The following is a 25,801-nucleotide window of genomic DNA, read 5'->3' on the forward strand; positions in this document are numbered from 1 at the left end:
TGAAAGTAACTCCAATGAAGAAATTAACAATGAGGTTTGACTGCCACTTCTGCAACCTGATTCTGAATGTGTCTCACTGGACATGAGCAAATGATACCCAGTACCTGTACACTGAGACTGCCATGAAAGTCATTAAAAGCCATTATAGTTACATTTGTGTGTGTGAATTTGTATATGGCCGAGAAATAGATACCGCCAATATATGAACATTCAGACATATGTTTTTAAAATAACCAATTATAAGAACCTGAAACATTTTATCCTAGGTATCACAATGCTATTTGTGCTGGGTGGGTAATAAGAAAGTTATGTTTGAGTTAAATCTGAAAGGCTTCACAGTAATGGACAGGTCTCCATTTTTGGACTTTAAATTTCTTCAGATTTGTCTGTACCACTGTTCAATCAATGTAGTGAACTTAGAGTAAAAAAGCTATTAACACTGGGTTTTTCTGTAAATGAGGAATTTAATGACAGGAAAGCACAAAAAATACAATCAATTGACTTTCCCTTATGCATGCAAAAAGAAATTACTGTATACTTGAAATTACAAAAGATGAAGAGAACAAATTATCTATAGGATAATGAATAAACTACAGGTTACCGTACATTGTTGGTTCCATCGGACCAACCGCCATTGTCATTGGCTAATTCAACCAACTCTTGGCAGAATCTTGGGGTGAAAATTGGGAACCAGTACACATCAGGGCATGGCTGCAATAAACAAATGAATGAATAAATAAATAAATAAAGTGTAAATCTCTGAGATATTGAATGAAAACTGGAATGTTAATGTAAATTTTTGTTTATTGAAATTTACTGAGATTCATACATGACGAATTTCTATTTTGAAGATCAAAGCAAATGGTATTTTAAAACAACCAAAACTTAAGAGCGACAATACTATCTGCAAATGAATGGATAAATTCTAGTGTTCTCAGTTTTATAAAAAAAAAAAAAGAAGGAACAATGATGAACTTTTTAACACAGAATGGCTTACGCAAAAAATAGGTACTGCATCTTTTACAGAATTTTAGTTAACACAATGCATGAAAAGAATATCTTTCAGCACTTCAACTCAACATCACCACTATATATATATATATATATATATATATATAGAGAGATATATATATATATATATATATATATGCAGCATATATATATATATATATATATATATATATATACTGCACATACACACACACACACACACACACACACATATATATATATATCTATCTATCTCTTCTGATGTCATTGGCAGCTACTACAAACCATTTCATTCAAATTCTTAGTGTCAAGCGCTGACCAATACATTGGCGATATGTAGCGTTGTTCCCAATCGTACTTGTTGGCTTTCATCTGCCACATGTCATTATACAGGTACTTCGTCGTGAAATAATCTGGGTCAACAAGGTGACCGTACTCTTCCAGGTTACTTACGTACATAAACACTCCCTATGAATAAATGAGGAAATATGTTAAAAGAATATTTTAAGCAGTAAATAAATGTGAAATATATTCACTTATTATTTTATCTGAACAATCAAGAATGTGATGGAGTGATTCTATTCGTTTTTGTAGGGGGTTCAAGCTTTAGCAAGACATTTCATTTGAATTATATTCGTAGCAATCAAGAAAGTTAAGGACTGATTCTGAATGTACCCAGTCTGGCAGAATATTCAACGATGTGAATGAATGATTCTATCCGTCTTGGCAAGACAGTCAACATGCTGAATGTATAATTTTATTAATTTTGGCAAAATATTAAAACATAAAAAAACTTGATTGAATCTCAGTAATTTTGGTAGAGCTTTGCAAGAGTGTGAAGCAATGATTCTACTCTTATGTGAAAAACAATCAAGATTCTGCAGGAGTGATTCTAATTTTAGAGCTAGAAGTTCACAGACCATGAAACTGATAGAAAGGAAACGTTAACAGTGTCGCTATTCCTTTTAACATCTGGAATAGGCATTGTGTAAGGGCTTGTTCTTTTCAGCTGAACTCAAACATTTACAAAAAGGTCTACATCAAGAAGAAATGGCACCGACCTTTTCCCTCATGTTGGCTGCCATAGCCATGTCTGCGTCGAAGAGTTTGTTGATGTAGTTGGGACGAGTCTCCGGGTTGTCCAGCACAGACTTCTGGATTAAGTATATGCCCGATATGTAAGGCACATTCCATATGCCTCTGAAAGTTGAAGGAAAAGAACCACATCATTATATTTAGCTGGGGAAAATCCACAGTGAGTTTTGGCAATTAACTTATTCTTTTAAGAGTAAAAATGCCGATGAGACGGGCTGCATAATGGCCTTTTCTAGCCCAGGCCCGAAGAAAACAAGGAAAATGAAAGGGGGAAGAAAGAGGCAAAGAGGGAAGCAACAAACCCTCAGTCTCGGAAAGGAAGAAAGGTGATAACAGTTCGGAAGACAGAAACAGGAAGAGAATTCCAAAGCTTGACTATAGGAGGAAACAGTTACTGAATATTACCCATGTCCATTAGTAGAAACTGGGGAAGAGGTGGCTTGGCGGGCTACAGATTGATGGTACATATGACTCGGATTCGTAACCAGAGAAATTGCAAAATTGTACCCAATTTTTCAAGACACTATTCCAAAATTTTAATTTTCAAGGCTCAACGGGAACCACCAATAAAACTGTCTAGTAGATTAAAAGAAGCTTAGACAGACAATTTCCGGTACAGCAGACATTTTTTTTGGAAAATTACTTTCTGGTAATGACGAAAAAGTTTACATGATTATTTTCTGGTAATGACGAAAAAGTACAAGATTACTTTCTAGTAATGACGAAAAAGTTTACAAGATAACAACTCTCTGTTTGGACTTTAATTTTAAAATACAATTACAAATATAAAAGATATAAAATTAAAATTACTTATGATGGAAATTGGGATAAAAATTGTATGCGCATGTGTCATATTGTATATCATAATGGCTAAAATATATCTGGATACAATGGACCTACGTTATAACAATTGACAGCAACATAATCCCATATCCTGATTCCTTTTCCCATAACAAAAACCAAATACAGGGACAAAACAGAATACCAATGCTACAAAAAACAAAGACACAAGAACTTTTCATCACGAATAAGTAAACATTTATGCAAATTAAATGATGATACCGGATCATCTTTAATCATACTGGGGATTAAGGGGGGGCAGGGTTAAGGAAATACCTAAAACCTTCTCAAAGCTTTCGGATCACGTCTGCAAAACACTTAACGAAGGAAGTCTCAAAGCTTTGTTTGCGAGACGAAGTGGGGAGGGTAGGTTAAGCAAGTGTCGGTCATGGATCTTAAGGGGCCCATAAACCCTGTAATCCGGTAATCGTCTCTTTTCACAGGAAAAACTTGACAGGCTATTACAAACTTTAGATGAATTTAAAAGAGTTCCCGTCCAGACTTCCGCTTTCCTTTTTTTTTGGTGGGGAGGGGGGAGGAGAAGGGAGGAACATTTCACGCTGCTGACTTCATTAAAAGAGGGAAAAAACCAACTGATGCCCTTTTGTTTTTCCATGAAGATTCACGTTACGTAAATGACCAGGAAAGACTAAAAGATATGGCAGCGCAGAGGGTAAATGACCTGGTTATGGAGAAGCTGTAAATCATGGAGAGAGGGAAGATCTCACACTTTGATTTTCTCACTGAAGAGAAGACAGTTTAAATATTCGATGGAACGTTCTAGTTCCAAATCATATCCCAATGAACTTGTGACAAGTTCAAGATCGTTTAGTTGGCTCAAGATATTTTCAAAATAACATGATTCCCTCCAAACATAGTGTGGTCATCTAATCACTGTTTGTGTTCAGAACTACGACAGATGGCTGAAAATAATGATTTCAGAAATTTGATTAAATACTGGCTACTACAAAATAGTGTTCTTAGGGTAACCATTTAGCTTCAGCAAAACAAGATTAGTAAAATATTCCCTGCTAGGCTTAGTGGCGTGGCTGTGTTGTCATACATACACGCAAAAGTGATAAAACACTGAAATCCACAAGTTCAAAATTACTTGAATAAAACAAATAAGAAGCAGAAGAAGAACAGAAAAAGTTCTATCTACTTAATGATTCGCGTTACGTAACAGACCAACGCAGAAAGTGACATGAAGAGAAATAATGAACTTTCTCTATTTATCCAAGAAGGACCACTTCCATAAAAGAAAAGGAACAAGCCACACACGTAAAACGGACCTCTCCTCTACATAAACCAACACTTAATGAAAGATACAACCATAATCAGAAAATAAAACAAAAATGCTTGGAATTTCAGATAAATTTTCGTGGCGATTATAAACGACAGAAAAAGGGTCCACAAACATAGCTTCATGTTTTCGAGCAACCATCATTAATTTTGTGTAGCATCACGAGGAAAGTGTAAAAAGCAAGAGCGAGTCTCCCTTCTCTCTACAGCAAGTAAAACTCCGGCGAACGCAGTATGTAAAAAAAAGAGAGAGGAAAAAAAATAAAGATTAAAACTATAGCAAAGAGCGTAATCCCGACTCCTCCTTTCCTCCAAAGAAAGCTCTACTAAACCTCGCCACCGACAACAAATCTCCTCTGCCATTTAAACTTAAAAAGCGTCGCCACAACATCTAATGAAGTTATAAAACCCATTTACACCGAAATGGACCACTTACGACAATCAAAGGTCCAACTACGGACCCCAAAAGACACGATGGCTTTCGGCCGAAGACGGGAGGGAGAAAGGGAAGAAAGAATACGAACATTAAGACGAGAGAGAGAGAGAGAGAGAGAGAGAGAGAGAGAGAGAGAGAGAGAGAGAGAGAGAGAGAGAGAGAGAGAGAGAGAGAGTGACCTGGAAAGTGACTGGAAATACGAAAAAATTGCAATATCCGTGAGGGGATATCTAGAAATTGCCAACAGACACAGAAAGACCAAACGGTTTTTGCGTTTAATTTGCTGCTCAATGGTACTTCCAGTTTTACATTCATATTTTTTTTAAAAGGCTTAAAGTTATTTTTAAAAAAGCACTTAACAAAGCGACAGATATAAATTCATCAATTTCCACAGATACTTTAAATGGAATACTGGGTTATTCGTTGAAATCGCTGATCCCTTACGTCTTACTTTTAAGCAATGTTGACCTTTGCCAAAGGGATCACGGGCCATGAAAAACGTTCTAATACTATACGTTACGCGACAGAAAACATCAGAAAGTGACATGGAGAGAAATGATAAACTTGCTCTATTCATCCACGAGGGAAAACTTTCCTAAAAGAAAAGGAAAATGCCAAATACGTCAAACCAAACATATTGAAAGATATAACCGATAATCGGAAAATAGAACACAGTCTTAGGATTCAGACAAGTCTTCATGACGATTGTGTGTGTGTGTGTGTGTGTGTGTGTGTGTGTGTGTGTGTGTGTGTGTGTGAGAGAGAGAGAGAGAGAGAGAGAGAGAGAGAGAGAGAGAGAGAGAGAGAGAGAGAGAGAGAGAGACCATAAAAATATCTTAGTTTTTTCGAGCAACCACCATTTTGTGTAGCGTCACGAGGAAAATAGAAAAAGAAACAAAGAATGAGTAAGTGTGCTTTCTCTCCATTCCAAATAAAATTCTAACGATGAACGCGTGTAAAATAAAACCCAAAATAAAAAAAAAATTAAAACTATAGAGATAGCACTACTAAACCTCGCCACCGACAACAAATCTCCTCTGCCATTTAAAGTTAAAAACTGTCGCCACAACATCTAATGAAGTTATAAAACCCATTTACACCGAAATGGACCACTTACGACAATCAAAGGTCCAACTACGGACCCCAAAAGACAAGATGGCTTTCGGCTGAAGACGGGAGGGAGAAAGGGGAGAAAGAATACGAACATTAAGACGAGAGAGAGAGAGAGAGAGAGAGAGAGAGAGAGAGAGAGAGAGAGAGAGAGAGAGAGAGAGAGAGAGAGAGCTGGAAAGTGACGGGATATACGAAAAAAAATTACAATATCCGTGAAGGGATATCCAGAAATTACCGAGAAGAGAGACAGATGGGGGCAGCAATCTTTTATATTTTTTGCTTTCAATTTGCTGCTGCTTCCATTTTTGTTTTTAATCGAAAAATTTTTCTTAAATACTGATGAATAATTTAAGAACGTTTTTAAGAAACAATAGATATTAATTAGTCAATGTCCAGGGGTAATCTATTATAGAATATAGGGTCACTGTTAATATTAATGATCCCTTACTGCTTTTCCCGAATCCTGTCGACATCTGCCAAAGAGGGGGTCACTAAAAATAGTTAAAATGTTGCTGCATGTAGAAAATAACTTGTTTTGGACCTTCTCTCATCCTCCTTTGAGGTTTTGAGAAGACGGGCTATTTCCAACTGCTGACGACTATTCAAAGGTATAGTTACCTAAAATGTGGACATTACCAATACCACTCCATCAAGTTCAAATATTAGAGCTCGTGGTGTGTGTGTGTGTGGGCGCGCGTGCAAGTTATGGGCCTAATATGCCTCCCCTCGCCCCACCTCTTCCAACTTCGTCACCGGAGACTTCGGTTCTAAGGACTTTCTTCCCAATGCTTAATCTGACACTGATTAGATCACGCTTTCACGAATCGGAGTGACGCAAAAGAGGCTTTTCAGTTTTACCTTCTCTCGTTGTGTTTCTCCTTTCTCCTACAGTGAGGGATAGATAGATTTCACATGAATGCGAAGTACTCCAAACAAAGGTGGGGAATTATGCTTCCCGTTTCCACTCTCTGTCACATCCAGAGAGAAATTAAAACCGTAAATCAATCATGATACAAGACGAAACAAAATAAGGAGTTGTGACGTTTACACGCATATTCCATTTTCTTGGAATATCAACATAACAATAGAGAGGAAACCAGAACTAAGCTTCCTATTCCCCTTGGCACTCAATGACAATGTGAAGTCATATGCCCGGGAGATATCTGAGATTAATTTAAAGACACTCAAAGATCATGTGTGTGTGTTAAGCATCAATGTGCATTGATAAGAGACTTTTTTGTCTTCCAAAAAATTTTCCCACTCTCATTAAAAACCATTTAAGCTGCCTGACACATCAATAGCTTTTGATTCGGTGAATTGACTCACTCACTGAGTCATTGCATTTTCAATACTAAAAACGCCCGCAAAGCACAGCGCCACATATGTTACCAGTTTTTCCAGCAATAATATGAATGAATAAGCTAATCAATCTACAAGCAACTGAAAATTTCCCTGAGATATTTTAACGAGATATATAACGACGTAGAACATATATAATTTCAGCCTTCTCAATTAAACGAGATAATCTGGCATCCTACTCTAGAACATATTTACTTCATACGAACCATCCCAAAACTAAAGTACCATGATGCAGTAGTTCACTAAGACTGAATTACCTATTAAATAGGCCACAAAGAAGTCCGCTGATAAGCTGCATTTATTAAAATCATCATCCCGTGAATTGAGCTGCAGATCGGGAATGGAAGGAGGGAAGTGGGGGTGGGGGTTTGATATAAAGTTCAACAAGGTCCCCTGCCAAAAAGGATGTCGACCCCAGTGGATCAGAGGTCCCGATCAAACGTGACTGACGTTGAAGCATTTTTGTGGAATGATACATGAACGCCTGACGAAGCCATCTTTCTTGGAAGAGCCATGGGGCGACACCTCCCTCATGTTGTATAAATCAGGTGTTAATGACCTTGACCTCTGACGTTCCCTTACGATCTAACAAATGGCAACAACAACCATTTATGCATAAATGTCCTCTTCCTTTCGCTTAAGAAATTTTAGTAATACTGTAACATACTCCTTCTGTTATCCATGTACTTTTAAAATTTGAAGGTAAAATGACGGCAAAACTTCAAAAGCGTAGAACCGTACAAAAAAACTACACGTATTATAAAAACGTTCTTGCCTGAACCGACAAAGTGAGGGAGTGTTACTGAAACATTCTGAGATGCATCTAAGAAAGGAAGAGCTATGTACCTTTCGCTACTGCGACCACGCAGAATGGTCATTAGGCTAATTACCGTACTGGCTCTAACTACAATAAAACGAAGAGTTCCGCAACAGCAACAACAAAAATGAAACTTCATAAATAGCTTAACGAAACAAACGACTACAGAGAGAGAGAGAGAGAGAGAGAGAGAGAGAGAGAGAGAGAGAGATGAAACGATACGCACAATCAAATCTAAAAGGGCAAATGATTTCTTGGAAGTTCAAATGGTGCTTTATTGGTACGTATCCTTTTCAATGTCAACATTATTCAGACAGTACAGAGCGCCCCCTTTGTACAAGGCCGCCAGCACACAGTCCTCCTGCTAGTCTCACTGTTAGCTTTCGAGAAAAGTTTTCCCTCTCACCTTTTATTAGCCAATATTAATGTTTTGAGAGGGGCAACAGCACACCTACAGCAGTTTACACTTTGCCTTTGCAGTGTAATTGGATTACGGCGAGGTTCAAAAATACAAAAGGAAAATGAAACACGGTTACTGAGGATACGGGTGGCGACAGGGGTTGTTTTAAGCGATCGGTCGAGTTCATAAAACTGAGTGAAGGAGTTTGGAAGTTTTTCACTGACGCTCAGGCTTCGAAATCACTCAGATTTTAACAATAAATCCCGAGTGAACCTCGATTCGTTGAAATTTATCCTTATGTCGGGGGTTTAGAGCGTAAATAGTACGAATACCTACTTTCCTGTGAAGTTAATTTTTCCAACATAATATTTTCAAGTATTCAGGAACCTGGTCAAAAATAGTTAATTAACATTAATGAAAATCATATATATATATTGCATATATATATATATATATATATATATATATATATATATATATATATATATATATATATATATATATACATATATACATACACAATAAAATTCATACTATTTTAAACACAATAAAATTCACTCATTCTATTTTAAACCCATTATTATTATTATTATTATTATTATTATAATTATTATTATTATTATTATTATTATTATTATTATTTACAGCAATCCCAGTTTACCTAAAGAACATGAAATGCCTTTGCAACAGATTTCATTACAATAGACTTACAAAGATACCTCACTAACAGCACGCAAACCCCTTAATCAAACTGTTCCACTCACTGTTATCTCACACAGACTCCATGAAAACGTTTCTACAAAAGAATTTTTCGCTGTATAACTTCAGACATTTCTCACCCTCCCAATGTTCATGATTTTTCTAAATATATATATAGTTTTCTTCCGTTCTCCCTACGTAAACAAACAATCTCATCATACCAATGAAGTAGGAGGAAGGGCATTCAGTCATCCGTATCTGGTAGATGATGATCATCTGAACACTAATCCTAGCTATAAAGTTTAGTAATGCGTAGACAAAACTGTCGTATTTCTGAGGTCACATTTATAAAAATAAAAACATGTTTTCAATATTCACTAAATCTACGAACCTAAAAACTTTGACACTTCTGTTATTTCGACAATGGTTGAAAGATCATGGAAGAGGAGATTATGCCAGTTAAAACATATTTCTGAAAAGATTGTACAAAAAAAAAAAAACACTTTACTCCCATCGTGATTGAGAAATTACGTAAAACCTGTTTAACACATCGTAATGCAACCATTTCCGATTTTGATGACACAACACTCTTACGTATTCTTCATACCAAGAAACTGGAACATCACGAAAGACCAACAGTGAGATGGCAAGCAGCTACCCTCATTCGACAAGTGGATTACTTCCTGAAAATCAACCAAGAGTTGGGGAAGGAGCGCCATCTGCACAGCTAACATACTCGGGGTGCGGGTGATGGCACTGATGAATGAACAAGACACAGAACGTGATGACACTGGTGTTGATGAATCGATAAGGCTGGACTTGCTGCCATTACGCGATGGCCATGATGATGACGAATGAAAACCGATAGGGATTATAATGTTGGTAAACAATGAACAAGGCTTTTGTAAGAATGGAGTGGCTAAACGGATGTTTTGATATTCATGGTTTTATTTTTTAAATGAATCTTTCGCTCTGATTCAGAACGAATGTCAGAGTATTAATCATATCATTTAATTACCGAGATGCTTTCCTGAATTATATTAATTCAGTTTACTATCTTACATAATCCTGATAAAGCAAACACAGACTGTGAGTAGAGAAGAACAGGAAACAAGATCGTCACTGGGCTTCGTGTGGAAGTATCAACACAAACAAAATAGTAAAAACAATAAAAATGGAGGAATACAATAAAACATTTTTCAGGGAACAGGAAGACAAAATGGGCAGAAAAGATAATAATGGAGGAAAGAGTAACTTCTCACATCGAAGAGGAAGAAATAAAGATACTGCTTAAAAAAAAAAAGTTACAGTAGAGGTGACGTTACTTGTTGCATCCTGAAACTGACTACTTGGAAATATTTTCTCCAAATCTCATGTCGAACTGACGACATGAAAGACGACATGAAACCAAAGGCTATAAAAGGTAAGAGAATGCTCAACTGAATCAATTGCTCTTAGAGGCCGAGTCGTCAGAGTGTCAGACTCATCTACATGCACACTACCTTACGCCATTCTTCTGAATCTTTCATAAATTGAGAGTTTACTGAATATTAAGGCCCTTTCGTCCTAATACCTCTTCACCAACCTCCATACCGGCACTTCGCAGGTCTTCATCTCTTCCCTAATTATTCTTGTAAGTGGAGAAAACCTCTTTCAAAAAATGAATGAGTAATGAACATCATGTGGTCAGGGTGCCTGACACCTAAGTGCTTCTTCTGCGAAGTTCATCAGATTCAGCACAAAATTTCCACTTGTTACATTTGAATTTATGTCGCAATTCAAGGAGCTGTAGGCTTTATTTTGTCTCAAGTCATGTTAAATTACACAGGAGTCACTAGACACTTCCAAATTTGAAAACTGAGCACGCAATAAAACCTTTTACCTGTCTACATGTATATCGAACTCAAGAATTTTAGGACCCAAAGTTAGTGGTGAAATGTGCTTACCGTAGACCTTAGACTATTCTACATACACACACACACACACACACACACACAGAGAGAGAGAGAGAGAGAGAGAGAGCGAGCAATTATAGTTGGGTATCGAGACCCATGCACTTTTCAACAGACATTCATGAATACCGCAAAAAGAGAAGAGACGCATAAACTTGCAAAGATTACAACATCTGCAGTTCTTAACCTTACCAAGATGTTCATCTCTCCATCTCCAACCTGACAGCAGACAGCGCAATAAAAACGACACAAAACATGCATTTGCAAATGGGAAGAAGGACGCTAGGAGAGATACAGATCAAGGTCCAGATATTGTAACAACAGATTTAAAACTTTTATGATCAATTAATTTATTTTGGAAATACATCCGGCATCATAAGAAATGAAGTCATCGATGCCAATTATACCAAAATAATAAAACTAAGTCACCTGGAATTTTTATGAAAATGCGGTGTGCCGATCTCTTTCATAATAAGTTTAAAACGAACAGCGTAATTCTCAAATACTGACTACTTTTATATATCGCTAATGAGTCATTCTGCTTCATAGTTTATTGCAACTACGTCTTTAAGAGAGCCGGTGAAGTTGAGATATGAACCACGCGTTTTCAATTGATCAAATACAACACGGCGTCTCTTATCGAGCAAAGTCCTCCAATTTACAAAGCAAACAACTGAGTTCGTATTCATATCAGCGATATAACAAATATGTTATTCATTATGACAAAAAAGTCGATACGTTATTCATATCATGACAAACACGTTAATATGTTTTTGCATATCATGAATACATTAGTTATTCATACTAAAAGAACACCAGAAAAACTCACACGGAGGAAATATTCTTGCATGTTTCGAAAAACTTATTAAAAATTATGATCTATCTGACATGGCTACAGTTTTGACACCAGTGACACAGATACCAAATATAAAAACTCAAAACATTTATTTGTGCAGGAAAGCAGGTGATATAATAATACTGAGAGGGATATACAAGGAGAGTATTCATAAGTCCCATAAACACAAACACACACATACTGTACAGAGTTGGAAGACCCAGACTACTCGGGTAAGAAGCATGAACAAGGAGACTAGAGATTAGTGGAGATTTGTAGAAGACAAAGCACAGGAAAGACGTGAGTGGAGGAATTTCGCAGGGACCCTTTGCGTCAAGCGGCGTTGCAGGCTAAGATGATGATCCACCATAGCCGACTAACCACCAGATAGTTAATTCATTGTTCAGGTTCAGTGAGGCGCTGGGGATTTACCAGAAAGGGCATAGAGCGTTTAGGCTCGCTCAGGAATCGTACTGAGACTTCACGCTAATATATATATATATATATATATATATATATATATATATATATATATATATATATATATATATATATATATATATATATATATATATATAATAACGAATGTAATACTACTGCAAACTAGTACTATTACTACTTTCAGTAATAACAAATTTTTGGGCATCACCGATGATGAAAAACTTAATGATAGGGAAGGAAGAAATAAAAAAATGATTGACGTTAGCGATAGAAGTTGATGGCGATATTACTGCTGGTGAAGGGGGAGGGTAAAGAAGAGGAGGAGGAGGAGGAGGAGGAGGAGGAGGAGGAGGAGGAGGAGGAGGAGGAGGAGGAGGAGGAGGAGGAGGAGGTGGAGGAGGAGATGGAGGTGGAGGTGGTGGTGGAGGTGGATGTTGCTGCTGAAGCGGCGGCGGCGGCGGCGGTGGTGGTGGTGGAGGAGGAGGTGGAGGAGGGAGGAGGTGGAGGAGGAGGAAGGCAGTTGGCGTATATGAAGGAGGTCGGAGCGGGCCAAGCTCACAGTGTAGTTTCCAGCACTTGCGCCACCCAAACCCAAAGTTCCTCGGCATCCATCTTCCTCACAACGACTCCGTTCCCGTGAGAGAGAGAGAGAGAGAAAACGAGCAAGAGAGAGAATCAGACAGGTAACGTCCTCAACGGGGTTGTGTTTTTCGTCGCTGCCGTTAGTTATTTAGCGACATGTCGTTCGTTCGTATGCAACGTTGGCTAAACGTAGTTTGTAAGGATCCAAAAAAATGTTTCGCCCACTTCCTTTTCACATTAGTGCTTCGGCATTAAGGTGACATCACAGTGAGATTTACCCCATTTTCTAGTGACTGACTGCAGAGCAAATGTTTATATCAAATTCCTGTAGAAATGCATAACTACGAGCAACGTTTCAACGAAAGTACCAGGTCGCAACTAAAACAAACAAACGTACAACCTAAAGCCGTGGGAACACATATGGTCGACTTTAGAGGTCACGTGTCTTCTCACACCTACTGACCTCACTCAAGTTCAAACTCGAGGGAGTCATCCTGTGTCTAAAGTCACGTGACATTGTCGTCTAATCCCTCATTGCACCGTGGTCACGTGGATACTTCCGCCTTACTACTGCACGTAACTGTGAAAATACTGTTTCCGAGTACTTTAGCCGTGTTCTGTAGCACAGCGCTGTGTTCACTTTCCAGTATCTTTGTTCCGATCCAGTTTCACGAGAAATAAAACCTAATGCAAGAATGATAGAAAGAAAAACACTTTAAATCTATTCAAATTTAGGCTATCTGGTGTGATGATACAAAATTTAATATAAACTCTACCCGAAATCATTTATTTATTCCCAACATTATGGCTACAAGGAATGCATAAACTCTCACAATAAATCATAATCGCGAGGATGTGCTATTAATCATATCTAAGCTAATGCATAAATAAAAGTATTTTATTCGTATATACACATCTACGGCATTTCGTTACAGCGTAAATCATGATGTCAATGATCTCTACGTCAAACTTTAGAAGTTAGCAGTTAGCCTATTTTCATTCATATTTGCATTAATATCTGCTCATGTAATAATAAAGTTCGGAAAAACAAAAAGCAGTTTATATACAGTAAAAAAAAAATCTGTAACACTGTGAGAATAAAAGATGACACTACCACTGCTAAATATATCGTGGAACTTCAATTTTTTTCCTCTGACATTTCTACATTAATATGGTATTAATTTTACAAGCAAAAGATCTAAAGAAAGCGTGACTGCATTAGCATATTTTGAATTTTGCACCCAAACGATGTATAGCAAGCGTTAACGGAATTAGCATATCAGGGAGGAATTTAAATATCCACCCCATCAATGAATGTTAGTATCATCTGTTTGACTGTAAAAGTAATGACACAAGCTTGCCTATTAAAATAAAAACAAGAATGAAAGAAAACTGTGGGTTGCTCAATAAAAATGCTTCAGCATCAGGTATCTGTTCACGTAAAAGGAAAAAATATTGAGAAAAGCGCTATGCAGGCAAATAGCAAACCCCTAATGTTATCCGAAATTTAAACAAAGCCCTAAATGACAGTCGTTTTCTTCGCATTCACAGTAATTTTTTTAACATTTTAAAACCTCTCACTATAATGTCGTACTTAACATGCGTTGTGTGGCTAAACGCTACAAGTGTCGAACGTTTAACCAATTCAACAATAATTAAACCGAAAGTAAGAAATAAGCATGGAGAGAGAGAGAGAGAGAGAGAGAGAGAGAGAGAGAGAGAGAGAGAATTATAAACCATAATCAATAGCAAAATCTTAAGAGCACTGATAAAGTCGGTATTATTAATAAAAACATCCACGATTTCTATATTCATGGTCAAAATTAAGCGAAATGACAGAGAGGATAATGACATGTCTGCTATTCAAACACCTCATTCCCCCTAACCCCTCCCCCACAGCTATAAAATTGCACTTCATTCTCTGACGTTCATTTCATACATTCAATTAGACGCAGGAAAAGAATGAGCCACAAGAATAAAATGATCACTCGTCATAATTATCAACAACCCCATTACGAAGACGCCAGCTAACAAATTATTATTATTATTATATTAAAATAGTTTAACCAGACCACTGAGCTGACTATCAGCTCTCATAGGCCTGGCCCGAAGGGTTTGAATGAAATGGCAGGTCTAGGCCAAAGGCCAAGCACTGGGACCGAATAGGTCATTCGGTATGGCGATGAATGAGTGAAAATGAAATTTAAAACTGCACAAAGGCATATGCTCACACAATAAATACATTTACTCATGTTTCCATATATACTCACTAAAAAGGTATATTAAAATTCAGATTAAGTTAAGTAACATTTTAAAATCTTGTTTTTAAATTCATTAAACGCCCTAAGGGTTTTCGTATTTTTATTATTTACTTATTCTTATATTTTATTAATTAAATCACAGTTCCTCATGAACATTACAATCGGAATTACTGAAAATGTAGAAGATTCTGACAAAATTTCCTTCATTGATTTACTTCCAAAATTTGATAATCGCTATTGGTTATATTTTGGACATTCACACAATACATGCTTGAATGTTATCGTCACTTTGCACTCCGGGCATTCGGAGAGGAGGGCCATGTGGACTGTTCATTAGGTGTCCATGTGTCAAACGAATATGGCCTATTCGAAGACGCATCAGAATTGTGTGTCGCTCTCTCTCTGATATGATGAACTCCGTTTTCCAACACAGGATTTTATGTTTCAATTTATTATTTTCAGGTTCTTCATTCCATATATTTTGACATTTTTTTACAATGATTGTTTTTATATATCTTATATAGTCACTACTAGGGATGCTTACATTTGCTCTTGTCATGTGGACTGCTTCTTTAGCTGCTTTATCAGCCTCTTCGTTTCCTTTAATCCCTACATGGGCTGGGATCCAACATATTTCAATAATTTTTCCATTATTATACAACTTATGGAGTGAAAGCTTAATTTGTTGTACAATATCACTTTCTGGATTGTAACTTTGGATGGCTTCTATAGCGCCTCTGGAGTCGCTATAAATCACAAAATTATGAAATGATTCTTCCTTGAATTACTTCCTTTTACTTTTGCATACATTTTGTTGTATTGAGGTTTTAATGTATCAATTTCTAGTAACAATATAGTAATTTTTTGTAAAGATCCTTCTACTATCGGTAATGTTTTTATTTATTTTACTGAACTTTCTATACAAATGATCTAATCGGCTCCCTACTGAGTGTTTTATTTTTTATTAATTCTGTTAGCTTTTCAGACCACCATGGAACTTTGTGCTTTGCTGGATGAGATTCTGATTTCCGTATTGCTTTATCAGCAGCATTTTTAATGAAATTAACAAGAAATTTATTAGTTTCATTATGATCTTTTCTATACTCAAATGGTGGGACACTCCTAGTGTGAAATTCATATCGTTCCCAATTTGCTTTATGAATGTTATATTGAGGGACATGCTTGGCGGCATTATTTTGTAATAATGAAATTAATATTGGGAAATGATCACTGGTGTGCGAGTCATCAACCGTATCTATCTGTCAATTATACTTGCTGTACACAGAGTTAAATCTACTGAGGAAAATGTTCCATGTGTTTTTGAAAAATATGTGCTGATTTTGTCATCATTATACAGCACATATCATTTGAATCCATAAATTCTTCTACTTTACTTCCTGCTCTATTTGAGTTTGAACAATTATAGTCCCATATTGAGTTGGGAGCATTAAAATCACCTATTAATGTAGGTTCTTTGGCATTGTTAAGTAAATCCTTAAGTTTATCAGTGTCGTAATTTTTATTAGGTTGGTTGTATAAATTATAAATTACATATTTGTCGTTCTTTACTCGTATTTTAATACTTGATATTTGCAAGTCAGTAAAGTTTACAGGTACTTTGTCATAACATACTTTGTTATGTACATATATAGTTGTTCCTAAATTTCCTTCTTCCTCTCTGGAAGTACAGTAGACATGTTGTAAAGATAACATCATTGGTTCGTATTCTTTTAGTAATCGTTGTATTTCTCCTAAACGTAATCTGGTCTACAGATCATTTACAATCCCTTGTATAATATAATTATTGAAAATATTAAGTTAGTGTGTTCAAGTGTTATTTTCTTTTTCGTGCACAATCAATTTGTATTTTTTCTAAAATTTTACTTACATTTATATATTTATTTTTCTTTATAGCATATCAGACGTCCAATGCACATACAGCCCTTTTCGTGACTGTCTAAACTAGTAGTTTCTTTATTTCTGTATTTTATAAAATTGCGTATAGCGTTTGTTAAACTGTCTTCTGTTATGCTTCTGTTTTTGTTGCACAATTCAATGAAACATTCATTACATCCACATGTGTTTTCATGTACCGTCTTTTTTCGTTTACTCTTGGTGCACCAATTACTGGTGATGGAGTAATCTCTTCTCCCTTCACATAATCGTCCTTGTCAATGCAATGGCTTGTTCCTCTACTGTTTCTTTGATGTTTTGGGTACCTCTTTCCATTGGTTTTATTATTATTTTAGGAGACAAAAGTATTTTCTTATAATTTTTTTTGGCTTATGTTCTTTCTTCGGGTCTTTTTTCTTTAGTTTAATTGATGGCTCTCTAAATAGATGATTTTTGGGTTTTGGGTGGAGTTCTTTCCAAAGGACTCTTTTTATCTTTAGCTTCCAGTTCATTACAATTTCTTCTAAAATTTCTGTAGTAAACGTATTATTTTCTTGTGATTCTATTTGCTCTAATATCTCAAAAGAATTTGAGCATATATTCTCCACATAAGGATTTGCATTCGTTTCTTGGTTCTTTGCTATTTTAGTTTCTTCGGGCAATACAGTTATAATTCCTTGAGATTTATCAATCAGGGTTTTGTTACTCTTATTTATTTCCATTTTTGTTTCATTATTTGATCTTATTGTAGTAGAAAAGGCACGTTTCCTAACGGGATCATGCATTCCTCTAACTTTCATTCCAATTGGCCTCTTTTATAGGCATTCCAGTTCTCTCCTGCTGTAGTTTTAATTCTGTACTGTATATATAATACGTACATCCCTTAGACCTTGCATGGTGATTTTGACCACAGTTCACGCATTATGGGTCACCGCACATCCGCTGTGTGGCATGGTCGTCAGATCCACAATACGCACAAACAGATGTATTTCGGCAATTTTTCCTTTTTTTGGAACAAACCGTCTCAGTTCTCTGTTTTGGCCCATTATTTTAATTTTTAAGGGTAATTCTTGGCTTTCAAACTTTATCTTTGCTATTCTCAGTGTTTTTCCTTTACTCCGTCTATTGGCTATGCTGTATATTTCACAATCTTGTACGTTTTGTACCTCTTTTTAGGGAATCCAGCAATATATTCTTTTCTATTGGTTCTCCATCATTGTCAGAAAGTACTATGGTACCCTGTACACTGTTCATAGTGTCATGTTTTTTATATGTACCTTTATATTGTCAATATTTTTCAGTCACGTAATTTTGTGATTGATTTTTTGCTGCGGTTTCTATCAACCAGATCTGGTCTTTTATTTGTTGAATGACATTTCAGAAGCTGAATGTCAATTCAATAGGAAATTTTCTCATTTCAATGCCGATATTTTCTTGTCTGTTCTAAGGTCAGGGACCTTGACCAACTTCCACTCCCAAAGAGGGAGTCGAAGTGTATCAAGGTTGGGTCAAGACGGTATTTACTCTTTTTGGGTTTGTTCTGTATTGGAGCATAGGGTTCCCAGTGTAATTACACTAGGATGTTTCTTGGATTTTTCCAAACAAAGGTTGTCAGAGGAGTTCCAGCAGTCGTTAACTGTGCCGAGAAGGTACCATCACAGGGTCCAGGGGTACTCGAATCTTTATAGCTACTACTCATAAAGATTAAACTACAGAAAAAGGAAAATTAAACCTGAAAACCTTACAAAGATATCATCGGCCTTTCATGCAGTTTATTCTTCCACCAATGGCACAAGTGAGAGCCGACTACCAAATGTACGCCCCCTACCATACCCCACAGGGTATGGCAAAATACGATTAGTGTCCCAAGTGTAACCCAAAACCGCTTGCTAGGACTGAGGGTATTACAAGAATACAATCATCCCCACCCTAATCGTATTATGGGCAAACCGGACAGAATGCCGAGAGTCCTATCCCAAGAGCCAGACCCCTCTGGAATCCGTGGCTCTCCCCTAAAAAATAGTTCCGCCCTTGAGCTATCAATCTGATATCTCTCAGGTCCAAACAATATCAGGTGATTGATGGTCCTACCACACTTCCCACTATTTAGCTTCGGATATAAAGCCAATCCCAGCTATGATATCTTTTCCTATTTATCAGGTCTAATAAAGTTTAGCAAAAGTGGAAAATTCCACAAAATTAATCCAATGAAATATATACTGATATATGGGACTCTTGGACTCAGAGCCAGGAACAAATTCCTGGGGTCCAAGAGCCCCCTCACCACGTCAAGGTGGTCCCAAGTCGACGGGGGTGCCAGCTAACAAATTGCAACTTTGCTGTAATGCAAATAAGTTGCAATATATTGCTGTTCTCGAATTATATTCGTGATCAGCGACAAAAAACACGCTACTATAGTTTGCTAGAAGAAAAAATATCTCGTTGAAAACAACGCCCACAGATGCAGGCTATTAAAAGGAAACATCCCATTTACTAAATAAACCTACTTAAGACCGATGACAGGTAATCCCGGTGCATGAACCTCCTGAGGAACAATATCCGCTAGTAAATAAACCTAACGGGGTAAGGCGCCCCACCAGTAAATAAACCTACTTGAGCACGAGTCCGCTAGTAAACAGATCTACTAAGAGGCACTGCTTTCTAGTAAAAATCCTACCAAGAAACGATGGCTGCTAGCAATTGAACATAATGAGGGAAGACGTCCGCTTTTAAATAAATTTACCAGGGAACAATATCAATAACTTTACATGGAATGATATAAATAAATTTACTAGGGAACGATATAAATTTACTAGGGAATGATATAAATAAATTTACAAGGGAACGATATAAATAAATTTACTGTGAACGATATGAATAAATTTACTAGGGAACGAAATAAATAAATTTATTGGGATACGATATCATATAAATAAATTTACTAAGTAACGATATGAATAAACTTACTAGGGTACTATATAGCTAAATCTACTAGGAACGATACGAATAAATTTACTGGGGAACGATATAAATAAATTTGGCAGGAACGATATAAATAAATTTACTAGGAATGATATGAATCAATTTATTAGGGCACGATATAGATAAATTTACTACGATCGATATGAATAAATTTACTAGGGAACGATATAAATTTACTAGTAATGACATAAATAAATTTACTAGTAACGATGAATATATTTATTAGGGTACGATATAGATAAATTTACTAGGAATGATATGAATAAATTTACCAGGGAGCGATATAAATAGATTTATTGGGATACGATATAAAAAAATTTACTAGGGAACGATATAAATAGATTTACTACAGAACGACATAATCAAATTTACAAGGGAATGATAAAAAATAAATTTACTAAGGAACAATATAAAGAAATTTATTAGGAGTGATTTAAATTAACTTACTAGGGAACGATATAAATTTAATAGGAACAATATACACAAATTTACAATGGAAGACAATACATCCCAAATAAAAACCAGCTAAATATGGAATATATTGAAATAAATTTACAAAGAACCATATAAATAAATTTACAAAGAACTATATAAATTAATAATGCATCTTGATGATAAATCGAAACGGTGATACAGTAAATAAATTTTGACAAATGGCTGGAAGGAACGATAAAAATAGATTTACTCAGGAAATTTTTCATCAAATAAATAAATTTGCAGAACATACTGAAAAGACCTTAGAACAACGACCATCTGTAAATAAACCTACCAGGAAAAATAGCAGTCCGAATATAATGGAAACGATTACTCTCTAGTAAAGAAAACTACTAGAGAACAACACGCTAGTAACGAAACCTAGTTAGCATGTAAAGCTACTAGGGGACGATGCCCCCAGTGGTCAACCTGCATAATTGAACTCCGTGTCCTTGGTCTTTCAACCCATCCATTTCTCTCGGTTTGGTCACCCACTTTTCACTTCCTCATTTACCCATTTACCCCCGGGCTCTAGGGAGCAACTGCACATCACTCACGCAGCACATCTGATTTCTCTCTATCTCTCTCTCTCTCTCTTACAAACACAAACACAGACACACACACACGTGACGCGCACGCACGCGAGCACATTCTCCCTCTCTACCTATCAAATAGATATAGAAACGCACATTAAACTGACAAGAACGCATGCATATCTTTACTGCTAGTGATCAAAAATGTAGATTAATAGTTCAATACTTTGCGTTTTTCACAGCAGCAAACACGCAGGTGTAAGTAACACACCGTAATTTATGTTTCTATCAATCATTCAACATTTGATAATCACAGAATGTGGTTACATGAGTTCTAATTCAAAATATTTTAAAATACTCTTCGTGATTACATTATCTAACAACTCTGTCTCTTCACATACAAACACACTTTCACAAGTTCAGCTGAATGTTTTACATAAAATAAACAAATTCTTTTTGATTACTTAGTTTATTTCACTCACTATATTGCCTACAGTGGACCCAATTACTGAAACAGAAGTCTTTAATTTAAGGGAATGCCATGAGTAGGAAGTGAAATACTGTACATCGCGCTAAACAAAAGCAGTCTTGAATAGATCAAAATTCAAAAGTCAATTTATATATTATTCCAACAAGCAAACATACACGCACAAACCGCACACAAACCAAATACCCTTGTCTAGGTCGACGTTTCGTCACTAAGAGCCCCTGACAGGATAACAAATGATCCTGGTCAGGTCAGAGAGAGAGAGAGAGAGAGAGAGAGAGAGAGAGAGAGAGAGAGAGAGAGAGAGAGAGAGAGAGAGACGTCATTAAACTCAAAGTCAAATGAGTATTCATTGCTACCGTCAATTTAGGCAGCAATCAAGGGACAGGCTCCATGATGAGCTAATTCCCCAGCCCCCCCTCTCGTCATCTCCACCCCCCTCTAAGTCATCCTAATCACACTTATTCTCAATTCTCGTCACCAACAATGAGAAAAATGGGTAACAGATACTTTCTCTCTCTTTCTCTCTTTCTCATGCATTCACATTTTAAAAAATCCACATCTAGAGCATAAAGCCATCAATTACACTCATCCTCACTGTCAAGGTAAAGAGGGAAGAAGAGCGTAAATGAAAGATATAAAGTTTTTGAGAGTCTGAATTTTGACCAGTTGAATATGTGATACCGAGGGAGATGCAATACTTCGTTGATTATCAACACGACATAAAAGTGCCGTATATAAACGAATATAAACACCCAATGTCGGACTTTTTCCTTACTCCACATAACTTTCGCTTAATTTGTTCTTTTCATAACTGCTCTTACTCCTTTACCTAGGGCCTACTATCTCAAATGTAAGTTGCCTTACTCAACCAGGGTTTCAACGTAGTCTACACTTACTTTCTGCACTAACAAGTTTAACTCCCAAATCAACAAAATAAACAAGGTTGAAATAATACGAAAAGAAACACTCTTCGTCTGAATCGTATTCATGCAGTTTTAAAGACACTTCTTTTTCGACCTTTCAGCTGCAATGTCTAGATGCCTCACGACTCTGACGATATATGCTGGGAAAATCCTTTATATTTAAGAAGCCAGAGAGGCTGCCTTTTCCAGAGAGCTGACGCAGCGTTTTCATCTGTGCGAGACCTCTTTCGATGGTCTTTCCTTTTTTACTTTTTGCAGGAGACGGCTCACTGAGTCAACGTGAGTTTTCTAAGACGTTTGCTATTTTAACAAAAGACGACCAATTTCACCCAGCTTTCATTCAAACTGCTCTTCCTAAAATCTACATAAACTCGGCCTCACATGTGAAGCCAGGTCTGTTTTGGAACGGCAACTCAGCGACTCGTCTATCTTCCAAATCCTTTTCCAATGATCTCCCACCAGAATATTATATCTCCGAAGAATCAAATATTGAAACGTGAATATTCGTCATAAGAAGAGGAATTTTATCCCCGATAATCCTTCGCACCGTAACACATAATTGTGGCTCAAAGGTGTCTCCTTTAACCTAATAATAATAATAATAATAATAATAATAATAATAATACTTGATAAATAAAATCGACAACTGCTTTCCTGCAACAAACAATCGTAAGAGTTAAGAACGGTCTACGACTTTATCTTGAAGTGTAGTTTTTATTGAATGACTGAATGAAGTAACTTTTTGTTTTTATTGCAACTTCGACCTCTTCCCAAGTCAAGTCTGTCTCTGGCATTTGACTGAACATATAGCTGTATTTCCTTTCGAGTCGTGTGTTTGCTCAGAATTATTTAAATCCACCGGCGATAAGAAACCAGACCTCGAGTCCTTTTGCCTTATGCTAAAATTTTCATACGTAAGCAATCTTTACTTACGAACCGGTCAGATGAAAATATCTTTACGTGCCTGCTCTTGAACTTAAGGAGGAGGAGGATGGGGGAGGTGGGGAGGGGGAGGTAAGGTATCATGTCCTAACGAAGACTTGGAAAACATCGTCATGCAACAGGACCTTTACTTCGTCTCAATACGCTTTCGATGTATGGCACAAGTGCAATACTTCATAACGTTTTCATTCATTATCATTACCTTGTTTTACTACCCCCTGCGTCTACATTCAGCATTTCAATACAATATAGTTTTAGCAATCAATGACAAACACATATATATATGTATATATATATATATATATATATATATATATATATATATATATATATATATATATATATATATATATATAAAACTTGATCACTTGCACAACTGTTCTGTGTACCAGTACAATTACTAACAGGACCTCATTTAAACAGTATGGTACCTACTAGAGATGAGATTTTTCTTTAAAAAAAAGTAACACGCTTTAAAGGACTTTTCTGTCCTCATCGTCTGATAGCCGACGATAGGGCCAGAAAAGCCCTTGAAAGCTTGTAACTCTTTTTGACTAAAAATCTCTGCTACATATCACCCTGTTTAAATGAGGTCCTGATATTGACATATATATATATATATATATATATATATATATATATATATATATATATATATATATATATATATATATATATATGTATGTATGTATAATAGCTGACCAACACGGGGCTTCCTGGAAAAACTTTGAAGGACTCAGAAAATTTTTCCTACATCTCTTTTGAATTGTTTTGTCGTGTAAAGTACGTGTACTATCACGGAAAATGCTTTTCTTTCCTGTGATTAATAATTCTGCCTTCAATCCATTAAAGAAGACTGTGCTCGGGGAAAAGATGACAGTGTCTTACAGACTTCCGCAACAAACAGAAATTCATGTATACCGAAAGGTTAGTAGGAGAAGAGCTTCACTCGTGGAAATGAATAGCGGATGAAGCGCTGTAGACTATATAGGGGACCCTTTGACGAATTATATATATCCTCTATGAACAAAAGAATGCCACGTCAGTGATCGTATCAAGCCATACTTAAATGTGAATATCACACAGGAGCTGGCCTCACAGTCATCGAAAGCCTGTACTAACGTTATCTTTCCTTTCGCTCTCTCTCTCTCTCTCTCTCTCTCTCTCTCTCTCTCTCTCTGCCTTTCCGTCAAATCAGATTTTAATAGTATGATTTCACAGTAATAACGAAAAAACAACCGCAACTGATGAAAGACATGTCAGCAGGCCTACGGGGACGAAGTGTGGTTGGGCATTCGCACAACTTCGGTTAACCAGGGACCGTTCAGTCGCTTGATTATCATCTCGTTTTCCAGACTGGTACGCGAACGTTATCGCATACAACCAAGATGGTAGACTGTTCAGAATATTCGTAAGTTATTAAGTAAGATACAGTGTCTGTTGGCCGCATAATATTAAATTATTATCACGATGGTAATTTTAGACACCATAAAAAGAGCAGCAACTGTATTCGGTTTCCTGTGCGTGTTAACGAACGCATTTTCAGTTTCCTCTGGCGTTTCTGAGGGAAAATGTATGCCGAAGTCTCAATGGTCTACTATAGAAATTATCAATATATGTTTTCAATGTTGATTTTATCGCGGTAATAAACTATTATATTTTTATTTATCATAAATTATGATCAAAATTCACGTAAATTCTGATGAAAAATTGAAGTTTTAGGGGATTTATCGTCGCAGGGTAACCATACGTATGACAACTCCTGAAAGAAAAGCTGGAGCATGGTCTGTTTATACTGTTTTCCGTGGCGAGGATTGTAAGGGCTGACTGGTGTGGTGGTAGAAGATGAATTTTGAATTACATTGCTTTATGACTGAATGAAAGTAATTCTAATACAGTCAAACACAGCTGTTTAATTTTTTGGATGTACTAAACTCATTATAGGGTTTGCAGTGGGAGGAGTTGATGACGTCACCAACAGAAAAGATGGTGGTTTTCTTCTACTATATATATATATATATATATATATATATATATATATATATATATATATATATATATATATATATATATATATATTATATATATATATATATATGTGTGTGTGTATAGCACTCAAACAAAAGCATTCACTTCATTATATATATATATATATATATATATATATATATATATATATATATATATATATATATATATATATATATATATATATATATATATATATACATACATATGTGTGTGTATACATATATATAAAGATGCAAATGAGAAGACGCTCTTTGAATTGGGTAAAGTCTTGGGCCTTTGAAGTGAATATTTTGAAGATCTGATGATTGTAAAGATAGAGGGGCACAAGAGCCGAGTTAAAAAAAAAAAGTGGAAAAGATTGTAAGTTTAAAAATTCCTGTGAAAGTAACTTTAGAGGAATTAAGAAGGGCA

General features: G+C 36.1%; 2 protein-coding genes across 3 annotated transcripts in view; one reads left to right on the plus strand and one right to left on the minus strand.

The window, feature by feature from the left end:
- LOC136835947 (procollagen-lysine,2-oxoglutarate 5-dioxygenase 1-like) overlaps positions 1 to 25,801 on the minus strand; it is a 390,163-nt gene that overhangs the window by 9,157 nt on the left and 355,205 nt on the right. Inside the window, exons 8-10 of the mRNA XM_067099845.1 lie at positions 2,052 to 2,190; positions 1,276 to 1,458; positions 607 to 711 (exon numbers count right to left, since the gene is read on the minus strand). Of these exons, the coding sequence (XP_066955946.1) occupies positions 607 to 711; positions 1,276 to 1,458; positions 2,052 to 2,190 (427 nt within the window). The remainder of the gene's footprint in view (positions 1 to 606; positions 712 to 1,275; positions 1,459 to 2,051; positions 2,191 to 25,801) is intronic.
- LOC136835948 (immunoglobulin domain-containing protein oig-4-like) overlaps positions 12,829 to 25,801 on the plus strand; it is a 108,237-nt gene continuing 95,264 nt past the window's right edge. Inside the window, exon 1 of one of the 2 annotated variants that reach the window (XM_067099846.1) lies at positions 12,829 to 12,962. The gene's annotated coding sequence lies outside the window, so the exon portion shown is untranslated. The remainder of the gene's footprint in view (positions 12,963 to 25,801) is intronic. The other variant, XM_067099847.1, reaches the window with a different exon arrangement.

Source organism: Macrobrachium rosenbergii, chromosome 55, assembly GCF_040412425.1.
Source record: "Macrobrachium rosenbergii isolate ZJJX-2024 chromosome 55, ASM4041242v1, whole genome shotgun sequence".
In the NCBI taxonomy this organism is placed as follows: domain Eukaryota; kingdom Metazoa; phylum Arthropoda; class Malacostraca; order Decapoda; family Palaemonidae; genus Macrobrachium; species Macrobrachium rosenbergii.